The sequence below is a fragment of the Sorex fumeus genome, unplaced genomic scaffold, assembly GCF_029834395.1.
Source record: "Sorex fumeus unplaced genomic scaffold, SorFum_2.1 ptg000227l, whole genome shotgun sequence".
In the NCBI taxonomy this organism is placed as follows: domain Eukaryota; kingdom Metazoa; phylum Chordata; class Mammalia; order Eulipotyphla; family Soricidae; genus Sorex; species Sorex fumeus.
The window spans coordinates 366,631-378,755 of NW_026606284.1; the positions used below are offsets into that span (position 1 = coordinate 366,631).

The window sequence follows — 12,125 nt, forward strand, 5'->3', positions numbered from 1 at the left end:
GACCATATGGGATGCTGGGAATTGAACCCGGGTCAGCCACATGCAAGACAAACGCCCTACCCGCTGTGCTGTTGCCCCAGCCCCTCTATTGGTTCTTATTGATAGCTTCAATAGATGGGCAGAAGCTTTTCTGGTCTGCACTGAATAAGTTAGAGAGGTGGCTTGGTGTTTCTGTGTAAATTAGAAAGATCTGGACACAGGAAGTCATTTTCCTGTCAACCAAATTCATGGGTGAGGGAGTTACTACTTTTCATTTTTATGATAAGACTGGGTATGCTGCCTTGGTTTCTTTTGTGTTGTGTTGATTTTTGTGTTCTCTAAAACAGCCAATCATTTTGACCTCGGTAAGCCAGAGAGGACCTCCTACACCTTCAGGGTCTAATCAATATTTCTCAGCCTATCTGTCTGATCTGATCTTTTCTTTCAGATGTGGATAATTTCAGGAACCAACCCGACCCATTCATTGTCAGGGCCCATTAAAAACTGAGGTAGCTTGAGATTTCACGCCTGTGTAGGCCGGGTCAGCACCCCTGTGTCAGCAGGCAGCAGCTCCAGAAAAATGGAACTTCAAACACTTTCCCTTTAAAGATTTAAGGTGGTGGGGGCTGGAGAGATAGCACAGCAGGTAGGGCGTTTGCCTTGCACGCGGCCGATCCGGGTTCGATTCCCAGCATCCCAAAGGGTCCCCTGAGCACCGCCAGGAGTAACTCCTGAGTGCAGAGCCAGGAGTAACCCCTGTGCATCACCAGGTGTGACTCAAAAAGCAAAAAAAAAAAATAGATTTAAGGTGGTGAATTCTCTAGGGGAATATGATGTAGGTAGAAATTCCTTCCAATTGCCCGGTTGGGAATGTGAACCCCCTTTACAGAGGAACTCTGCTCCCTCTGAAATTCTTTTGGGTTTACTGCCACGACTCCAACTTATATCCTTGACAGAGGACATGTAGGCCGGAATGTATGATCTCTCTCTTCTCCAGTCATTACTGGCCCTACAGGTATCAAGGTCCAGCTCCATGCAGGGCTTGGAGCACACTGCCAGAGTGAAGGGGAACTAGTAACTCCTCATCTATACGCACTGGATCATGGTCTGGGTCAGGTGGCACCAGACTGTCACCCGCTAGCCTCGGTGGAAAGGTCCTGATACCGTGATCCTGACGACATCAACTGCTCCAAAGGTGGATGGAATCAAAATCTGGGTCGACGCTTCACATGAGAAAGCTGCCTCCCTTCATTGGAGGCAGAATGACATGGACCAGTGACGCGTCCGGACAACGGGAGAGGACTCCCCAACCCTTCATGATAAGACTGAAGAAAGAGACTTAAAGGAACCATGGACAGGTCATGGGTTATTCTGTTTCTGCATGCTCATAGTGACAGTTGTGGAGAGAGCTTCTACGTGCCCCAGTTTTTGGCACTGAGTACTTTCTGAGACAGGCAGAATTAACATTGATCTGTGCCAGCTAGGGCCCACGCGAGGACACGTGTTTGTTCAGGGACCTACCGAGCCTCTTGTAACCAAAACTATAGAGTGGTCTCCCAGCGATTATACCACAGGTCTGCTAGAAAAGCCCCTATATTGGACCCAACAATATTTGGCTTGCTTGTCCACTTCCTACTTTGACAATTCCAGTCCTCCTGAACGGTAAAGAGAGTGCTATAGGAGAAAAAAAAAAAAAAAGATAGTGCTACAGGTATCGTTATCAAGGAAGAGCTAGGAAAGTCAACTTGTCACCCTGGTCCCCATTTTGGGCCTAGAATACTCCTTACATGTTAAACTTAACCCTTTTTGAAATCTTTTTTTTTTTTTGCTTTTTGGGTCACACCCGGCGATGCACAGGGGTTACTCCTGGTTCATGCCCTCAGAATTACTTCTGGCCGTGCTCGGGGGACCATATGGGATGCTGGGAATCGAACCCAGGTCGGCCGCGTGCAAGGAAAAAGCCCTACCCGCTGTGCTATCGCTCCAGTCCCCCTTTCTGAAATCTTATATGTATCTTCCTCACCTGTATTTCCTATAGGCCCTTGGCCGGTTCCCTGGGTGAAATCAGGAGAGCTCCTGGTGGCCGTAACAGCTCTCTCTGAGTCCACCAGGACATATGGCCAGATATTAGGAACTATACCAGGACCAGAATGAGCAGAGCCGCCAGAAGGGTCCCACTCAGGATTGGGAACTGGGAAACTGGGTATGGGTCCAGAGGCATAACAGTAGAACCCTGAAGCCTCGCTGGAAAGGGCCTTGTGTTATCTTATCTTAGACCCCCCTGCTTTTTGAAGCAGTCGAACTGAATACTACATTTAATGTTTCCCTGGAAAAGAACCCGACCCAATGTAACTGGGGAAAAGGGAAGGTAGGCCTCACTATGCAGGCCGTTTCAGGAAAGGGAACATGTGTGGGGAAAGTTCCCATGGCCAGGTGTTACCTGTGGGCTATTACCAGTCGCCATAACCACACAAACAGCTCCTGGGCAATTCCTTCAAAAGGGGGGTGGTTGGATTTGCTCAAGAACAGGCCTCACCCCTTGACTAAGCTCACAAGTGTTCATTGAGTCTCAAGAATATTGTATTTTTGTTGCTGTGTTTCCTAAAGTTATGTACCACCCTGATCTCCACCCTTGAGGGGCCCCTACTCACATTACTTTTTATTCTAACTTTTGGCCCTTGCATACTAAATAAGCTTATCGCTTTTATTAAAGACAGGGTTAATGGCAGCTAATGGTCCTGCGACAGCACTATCAGGTAGTCGACAGCCAGCATGAGGAAGATTCCTCATTGTAGCTAAAAGAAATTTGGGGGGGACTGGAGTGATAGCACACCGGGGAGGGCGCTTGTCTTGCACGCTGCCGACCTGGGTTCGATTCCCAGCATCCCATAGGGTCCCCCGAGCACCGCCAGGAGTAATTCCTGAGTGCATGAACCAGGAGTAACCCCTGTGCATCGCTGGGTGTGACCCAGAAAGCAAAAAAAAGAAAAAGAAAAGAAAAAAGAAAGAAATTTAGTGGGGAAGGTGAGGCCAAAGTAGAGCCATGACAGGCCACTTTATTTTTTTTATTATTATTATTAGTGAAACACCATGAGGTACAGTTGTAGATTTACAAATTTTTGTGCTTGGATCTCGGTCATACCACGATCAAATACCCATCCCTCCACCAGTGCCCATTTTCCACCACCATGGACAATATCCCCCCACCCCCATCCCCCCATCCCCCCCTGCCTCTGTGACAGGGCAATCCCCTGTGTTCTCTCTCTCCTTTTGGGTGTTGTGGTCTGCAAAAGAGGCATTGAGTGGCAAACATGTTCAGTCCATAGTCTACTTTCGACATGCATCTCCCCTCCTGGGAGGATCCTCCAAACATCCTTTATTTGGTGCTCCCTTCTCTATCTGAACTGCCCTTTCCTCTAGGATACCCGGCTGGCCTCTAAGTTATGGAGTAATCCTCCTGGTGCTGATCTCAGCTATTCTTGGGTATTAATCTCTTACTTTGTTACTTTATATCCCCCAGATGAATGCAATCTTTCTATGTCTATCCCTCTCTTTCTGACTCATTTCGCTTAGCATGATACTTTCCATATTGTACCACTTGTATGTAAATTTCATGACTTCATCTTTTCTAAGAGCTACATAGTACTCCATTGTGTAGATGTACCAAAGTTTCTTTAACCAGTCATCTGTTCTTGGGCACTCAGGTCTCTTCCAGTTTCTGGCTACTGTAAAGAGTGCTGCAATGAACAAACAAGTGCAGATGTCACTTCGGCTACACATTTTTGGACAGGCCACTTTAAGGCTGAGAGTCAGCGGGCCTAAGTTCCAGTTTCCCCTATGAGAAAGTCCCGAATTCTCAGAAAACAATATCACCCTGGGCAGATAAACCGCCCCGTGGCAGCAGCCTATTGGAGCAGGGGACATAGACAGTGGCACCCAGGTAAGTAGAGAGGGCCGAGGGAGTGGAATCACACGGACTGGACAGGGACCAAGAATTGGAAACATAATGTTGGTCCCTGGAGTCATGGGACCAGACAGGGTCCAGAATTGGAAACATATTGCTAGTTCCTAGAAAAAATGCTGCTATGTAACCAAACCCTATATACACTGCTTAGAATTTGGAGTCGGGGTCCTTGTCAAGACTCCACTGCGTTGGGTGAGACTCGGACCCTAGCTCGAGCTAGCAATAAAGGGACCTTGCATTTGCATCCTCTCGTATGGTCTGGTCAATGTGCGAGTGAAACTCCCTCCCCGGGACATAACAGAAACAAACACCCTGTAGGGACCCCAAGCACCATCAGAGTGATCCCTGAGTGCAGAACCAGGACTAAGCCCTGAGTACCAACCCGAGTCCATACCAACCCGAGTGCGATAGCACAGAGGTAGGGCGTTTGCCTTACAAGCGGCCAACATGGCCGACCCGAGTTCGATTCCTCCGCCCCTCTCGGAGAGCCCGGCAAGCTACCGAGAGTATTCGATATGCCAGACACAGTAACAACAAAGTCTCCAATGGAGACGTTACTGGGCCCGCTCGAGCACATCGACGATCAACGGGAGGGCCTTTACCTTTTATTAAAAAAATAAAATAAAATAACTCTCTGAAATATTTGATGCTTGTAAGCCCAACCCAACAGTCGTGGAAATCACACAGCGGCTAAAATAAAAATAGGACTTCAGAGCCGGAGCCATAGTAAAGAGTTGGGTGCAGGCCATGCAGCAGCTGACCCAGGTGGGACCCGGGATTATATCACAGGGTTCCCTGAGGCCTGCAGGGCTGATCCTTGAGAGCAGAGACAGGAATAGACCCAGAGCAGCACTGGATGTGGCCTTCAAACAAGCATAAATACATAAATACAAGAAACATGACGTCACTTGAATTTTATTCCCCCACTAGATTCCCTCCTAGGACAAGATTCACAAAGAACAAATGGGGGCTGGAGGAACAGCACAGCGGGGAGGGCGTTTGCCTTGCACGCGGCCGACCCAAGTTCGATTCCCAGCATCCCATATGGTCCCCTGAGCACCGCCAGGAGTAACTCCTGAGCGCAGAGCCAGGAGTAACCCCTGTGCATCGCCGGGTGTGACCCAAAAAGAAAAGAAAACAAAACAAAACAAAACAAATGACTTCACAGCAGCGAGATTACAATATCGGGGGGGGGGGGGGGGGCAACCACAGCACAGTGGGGAGGTTGCGGGCCTTGCATGTGGCCGACCCAGGTTCGATCCCAGCATCCCACAGGGTCCCCTGAGAACCACCAGGAACCGATTCCTGGGGGCAGAACCTCCAGGTATTCCTGAGCATCATCAGTGTAAGACCCAACTGATTTGAAAAAGAAATGGCTTTCCCCGGAGGTTTTGGAGGGAAATTGAGGCAGGGGATTGCACCCAACAGGGTCTCTGCACCATCGAGGTTTCTTTCCCGCAGGCTGGTGGGAGACAGAGTGACAATCCCGGAATAGGGTGGGAGATGGGTTCAGAGCTTCTCCCCAGCGTGGGTCAGGCGAACGTGCCTGTGCAGGACTGTAGCCCGGCCAAACCCCTGCCCGCAGTGGCACACAAACGGCTTCTCCTCCTGGTGGCTCCTGACGTGCCGGCGGAAGTGCTTGGGGTGGCTGAAGACTGTGCCACACTCCCCGCAGGTGAGGGGCTGGTCCGCCTGGTGCGTCTTCAGGTGGCCGTAGAAGTAGGAGCGGCAGCGGTAGGCCTTGCCGCACTCGGGGCACTGGAAGGGACTCTGGGTCGTGTGTGTCACCTGGTGGACCTGGAGGGTGTCCAGGCAGCGGAAACCTTTGCCACACTGCGGGCACATGTAGGGCCGCTCGCCCGTGTGGATGCGCTGGTGCAGTGCCAGCGAGTGGCTCTCCCGGAACGCCTTCCCGCACTCGGGACACTCGTACGGCCTCTCCCCGGTGTGGGTCCGGCTGTGCCGGCGCAGCTTCCAGCTGGACGTGAAGCCTTTCCCACACTGCTGGCAGGCGAAAGGGCTGACACCCGAGTGTAGCTGAGCGTGGGCACGCAGTTGATTGGAGGCAGAGAAGACCTTCGGGCACTCGGGGCACTTGTAAAGCTTCTCGTGGGTCTTGGCGTGAGCCTGCAGGTACGTGGGGAGGCGGAAGCCCTTCCCGCAGAGCTCACACTCGTACGGTGTCTCTTCGTGGTGCTCCTTGATGTGACGCGTCAGCAGGCTGGCGACACGGAAGGTCTCCCCACACACTTTGCATTCGTGCGAAGTCGGACTTGGAGTGACAGAGGCCCCCTGAGGGTGTCGCCCGACGGCACCCGACTTGGGAGAGGGGGTCCCCCGGGTGGCCGGGTAGCAGATGCCCCCCTGAGCCAGGTCACTCGGAGGAGAGCCGTGAGGAGGTGCTGGGGGCTGCCGGGGGGAAGAACATTCCACAGAAGAGGCAGCGACAGGACTTTGGGGTGCAGGGAGGCTTCGAGTCTGCCTCGGGGTTCTTGCGGCTCCCTGGGGAGCTCCATGACTGTCACCAAGACTGTCCGGCAAGAGGCGTCTGCCAAAGACACACACACACACACACTGAGCAGAAAAGCAAGACCAGCCCGACTCCCGCAGCCACAGGACAGTGGGAGGGCGGGGACGGTGAGTGAGATGGCCCAGGATCCGTCCCCTGCACCCCATCAGGTCCCCTGAGCCCCACCAGAAGTGATGCCTGAGCACAGGATCAGGAATCCTGGAAATTCTCAAACACAAAATAATAAATGAATATCAACAATCAATCACCACCACCCTTGGTCATGAGTGATCTTTCTGTTTCGGTCTTTTGGTTCGGGGCTGATTCATTTTTTTGTCCTACTTTGGGGCCACACTCCACAGGGCTCGAGGTTTACTCCTGACTGTGGACTCAGGAATCACTCCCAAGCAATGCCTTGGGGGCCCAAACCCGTGCTGTAGATTGAACCTAACGACTGTGTTATGGCTTCACTGACTGTAGGGCTTTCTGAATATTTCTCTTAATAAATGTTTGATTCATCTTTCATCAAAGCTTTATACGCAGGCCCCTCTTTTAAGCCCACAAAGGGTGGGGTGGCATGGGGGGAGTTGGAGAAGGGACTTCTCACCCAGAAGGGTCCTGAGTGGAAACCACGTAAGAAGCCAGCGAGGGCTGCCAGCCTTGTCCGCAGGACCCTCCCCTTGCATGACGCCGACTGACAGTCAATCCCTGGCACCCCAAGGCCGGCAGGGAGGGATTCCTGAGCACAGAGCCAGGACTCAGCCCTGCTCACCTCCGGGTGTGGTAAATGAACGAGGCCCACGAGAGAAAGTGTGACGGCGACACTAATTCAGTCCCTGTACTAGTTTGACACACTAGATCTGGGAGATTCCCAAGACGTTCCCTCCCCCCTCACATACTCCCCCGCCAACACCAACTGCTCCCGCTTTTCCCTAGACATGCTACTCACTGCTGTTGACGTTTCTGCGTTTTCTGCCGGTCACCAGCATCAGGGAACATGCCCTTCTCTCCAAAAGCAGTCCAGGCATCACTGTTGATCAACCCCACGGTGCTGTCTTCACTGAACAACTTATTCTTCAAGACACCTCTAAAAGCACCCTCTGGAACAAGCAGGAAGAAAATTCAGTCCCACAGGGAGACTCTAGGGAAGGGCAGAGTGATAGAACAGCGGGGAGGGCGCTTGCCTGGGATACAGCGGAACCCGGGTTCACTTCCCCAGAACCCGACAGGCTCCTCTGAGCAACGCTAGGCATCAGCCCTGAGCATCGCCAGGTTTGAAAACCAAAGAAAAAGATTCTTTGTGAGGACAAAAAAAGAACTGGGATAGGCCTTATGCTGCTGGTTTTCTTCAACAGAAATGAAAGTAGCTGCCTTGAATGAGGTGGGTCACACATCTACACCCCATGGCGTCCCCTGAGCACGGACAAGAACAGAGTCAGGGGTCAACCCGAGCACCTCCGAGTATGGGCCCCGTGCCCCCAGGAAGAAGCTCCAAAGTAGCACAAGGCCTGGCATGCTTGGGGCCTAGAATATAATCCTGGGCACCACCTCCCTCACCCAGTACTGCCAGGTACGGCCCCGGGGCCCTGAACACTGGGAGGACCAACCAGCACCGTTAGGGTCACAGCTAGAGCCAGAGGTGCTGGCAGTGACCCTGACACCCGACTTCATCCCTGAATCAGAGAAAAGGCAGTTAATGCATGAACTGCTATTTGACTGCCTGGGAAAACCCTGCGCCTGGGCCAGGGTGCCCAGAGACAGGCCCCTCCTTCCCAACAAGCCCCATTCCGTGGCCCCAACGGGAACGCAGGCAGCGGGCTCCGTGCCCTGAGCTGCGGGGAAGGATCGCGCCTCAGCCTCACCCACGAAGGCCAGGTGCCTGCAGGCCTCCAGCATCACGTCTCTGTACAGGCGCCTCTGGGCCGGATCCAGCAAAGCCCACTCGGCCCGCGTGAAGTTCACGGCCACGTCCTCAAAGGAGACCGACTCCTGAAATGCACACAGATGCCAATCAGCCAGGCCCCTCTTTACACCCAGGGGGACTCAGAAGGGACAGTAGGGTCTTGAGAACTAGTTTAAACCCCCAGGGCCCCTGCGGGAAACACCAGGATGTGTGCGGAACGCAATGGTCATTGGCAAGTGCTGGGAGCCATGAGTCACAACAGCGCCCGGCTCAGACATGAATGGACAACTCTGAGGGGTCTGTCGAAAAGAGGGACAAAGGGACAGGGCTGGAGCGAAAGCACAGCAGGGAAAACAATTGCCTTGCACTCGGCGGACTTGGATTCGAACCCCGGCACCCCTTGAGGTCCCCAAGCACTCCTAGGAGTGATCCCCGAACACAGAGAGAGCATCTCTGCGTCGGATCCCAAAAACAAAAGCAGGGAGTGACAAAGGGAATCCTTGTTCAAATAAATGCAGAAACCGTCAGCAGCCTGCTTGGAGTGCAGCCTTTCCCCTGCACCCCCAAGAATTGGTGGGAGACCACCGCACCCTGTGGAAAACCCACTTCACATTACAAAGACCAAGACCAAGGTTCCTGTGATACGCTGATGCCTAAGAAGAAGCTTCTGGGCCACTCCTCAGACCCCAGGAGACTCGCTGCTCAGACAGCAGCGCCCGAGAGACCTGTAGGATTCCCTCAGAGCCGGGAGAGATCCTGCTGTCTGTCAGTGCAGCATCAAGGGGCCTAACAAAGGCCTCCAGGAAGACTTGCCTATGGGGCAGGGGCAATGGCACAGTGGGACGGGCGCTGGCATTGCATCCTCCAACCCAGGTTCGATTCCCGACATCCCATAAGGTCCCCCAGGACCCCCAGGCGTGATCCCTGAGCTCAGAGCCAGGGGTCAGCCCTCAAAACTGCTGGGTGTAGCACCAAGACAAAAAGTAAATAAACCCCCAAAGATCAATGATTCATCCTTCATGTTTGCATCCTGAATGCCCCCATAAGAACTCCCCGAAAGGGGCTGGAGCGACAGCACAGCACGTCGGGAGCTTGCCCTGCACGCAGTCGACCCAGGTTTGATCCCCCAGCATCCCATATGGTCCCCCAAAGACTGCCAGGAGGAATTGCTGAGCCAGGAGTAACTCCTGAGCATCGCAGGTGTGACCAAAATCAGAAAAATTTTAAAAATTAAAAAAAAAAACCAACCCCCCCCACCCCCAAGGTAGGGCAGAAATAGCTTCTGGGTAAAATATCTGTATTTGATCTTGAGCACAGACCCCATTCATTCTCCTCAGGCCTTGTCCTCTCTGGGAAATGAGGGGAAGGACATTGAGGACAGTGGGGAGGGCATCTGCCTTGCTCGTGGTAAGAGCAAATTCCATCTCTACTATCCCATAGGGGTCCCAGGTTCCGCCAGGGGTCAGCCCTGATCACACAGCCTGGAGTCAGCCCTGAGCACCACCGCGTGAGGCTCGAAGACAAAATAATAATAATAATAATAATAACACAAGGGGCTGGAGCGATAGCACAGCGGTAGGGCGTTCGCCTTACAAGCGGCCAACATGGCCGACCCGAGTTCGATTCCTCCGCCCCTCTCGGAGAGCCCGGCAAGCTACCGAGAGTATTCGATATGCCAGACACAGTAACAACAAAGTCTCCAATGGAGACGTTACTGGGCCCGCTCGAGCAAATCGACGATCAACGGGAGGGCCTTTACCTTTACCTTTTAATAATAATAATAATAATAAATAAAGAAATGAGGCCAAACTCACCATCTTACTTGAGCAGGTGAGAAGTCAGGGCACAGCGGATCTGTGCATGAGAAGAAGCTGCTTGGGGAAGCTTCCAGACTCGCTGCAAGAAAAATAACCAGTACGTTAGTACCACCGCAGATTCACTCTAGAGACAGGGTGGGTTCTTCTGAACGGATCTGCAAAGTTCGGATGCTTGAAAATTTCACTGAGGCCTGAGAGATCGTAGGCGGGGAAGGTGTGACCACCCTGTTTGATTCCAGGCATCCCATAAGGTGCCTGAGCACCGCCAGGAGTGATTCCTGAGTGCGGGGTCAGTAGTAAACCCTGTGCATTTGCTAGCTGTGGCCTAAAATCATAAAAACAAAACAAAACAACAAAAAAAAGTTATTCGCGTTTGGGGTTCCTGAAAGGATCATAAGGCGATTTAAGGCACTTGTCTTGCAAGCAGATGACCCTAGCACCCCAACACCCTACTGGGTCCCTGATCCTGGATAGACAGCCTGGACCTGAATCCAGAACCCTGCCACAAGTGATACCGGACCACAGTGCCCGAAGGAAGCTAAGCATTGCCCGGTGTCCCCCCAAGATAAAAAAATAAGATAGTTCATGGGGCTGGAGAGAGAGCACAGCGGGTAGGGCATTTGCCTTGCACGCGGCCGACCCGGGTTCGATTCCCAGCATCCCATAGGGTCCCCCGAGCACCGCCAGGAGTAACTCCTGAGTGCATGAGCCAGAAATAACCCCTGTGCATTGCCGGCTGTGACCCAAAAAGCAAAAAAAAAAAAAAAAGACAATTCAAGGGGCTGGAGCGATATTACAGCAGGTAGGGCATTGCCTTACACGTGGCAGACCCAGGTTCAATCCCCGGCATCCCATATAGTCCCCGGAGCACCGCCAGGACTAACTAACCCCTGAGCATCTCTGGGTGCGACCCAAAAAGAAAAGAAAAAAAAAAAAAGAAAGAAAGTGGTCGGTCCAGAAGCCTCGGGTGTGACGTCACTCAACCCTCCCCCTCCCCCCCTCCCCTGCTCCCAGCCTCCACCCTCACCTGGGTCCCCGATGACTCCTTTCTGGCCACCTGGGCGAACTCCTAGCCCGTCTTCTTGCTCCCTGCAGCGCTTCCTGACCTGGGATCTGTCTGGCTCAGCGCCTCTGCCCAGGAGCTGACGGTCCCGCGGGTCCAGGGGCCACGCTGGGCAGAGCTCAGGGAGCCCAGAGCAGGTTCGGGGCGGGGCCTCCTTCCTCCCGCGGTTATCTCCCCGCCCCCAGCCGCCCATCCTCGACCTCTGATTGGATGACGGTGAGGGCGGGTGGGATGAAAAGGGCCAATCAGGTGCATCCTAGAGGACCGGGCGCCCCACCCTTCCACTCTCATTGGCTCACATCCTATCAGGCCCAGGAACACACCCAAACAGGCTCTCTGCTGAGATCCCAGAGCAAGGCAAGGCGGCCTTTGCCTTGCACACGGCTGACCTGGGTTCGACCCCCGGCACCCTCCCCACGAGATCCACACCAGGAATGATCCGATCCCTGAGCGCAGAACCAGATGTGCCCCCCCAAAAAATAAATAAATAAATAAATAAATAAAATCTAATCAGGGTGCCTGGGATCATCTAGACTGGCCCACCCACTAGGGAGAAAATCACTCCGGCTCCTGGTCTCCAGGTGTGAATCAGAATGTGAAGAAGCGCAGCTTCCTCACACAAGGTTCTGGGTTGGGAGCCGGGCGGAGTGGGAACCTAGGACCCTTCTCAGAGTTCTCTGGGGGAGGCGGGGAGGTCACACAGGGCAGTGCTCAGTGCTCGGGAATAATGCCTGAGCCCTGCTGGGTGTAACCTAAAACAAAACAGAAAGTTTATCCGACTAAGAGTGCCTGTGGCTTTTACCAAATGGCTGCGGATTAGAAAGTGCTGGAAGGTCTGACCTCCAGCAACCCAGACCCAGCAGAGTCTGGACTCCCCACAAGTACCAGAA

General features: G+C 53.2%; 1 protein-coding gene across 1 annotated transcript in view; it reads right to left on the bottom strand.

Moving 5' to 3' along the window:
- Nucleotides 1-12,125, bottom strand: part of LOC130017873 (zinc finger protein 77-like) — a 51,499-nt gene that overhangs the window by 29,127 nt on the left and 10,247 nt on the right. Inside the window, exons 2-3 of the mRNA XM_056108640.1 lie at nucleotides 10,170-10,251; nucleotides 8,315-8,441 (exon numbers count right to left, since the gene is read on the bottom strand). Coding sequence (XP_055964615.1) covers nucleotides 8,315-8,441; nucleotides 10,170-10,172 — 130 coding nt within the window. The 5' untranslated portion in view covers nucleotides 10,173-10,251. The remainder of the gene's footprint in view (nucleotides 1-8,314; nucleotides 8,442-10,169; nucleotides 10,252-12,125) is intronic.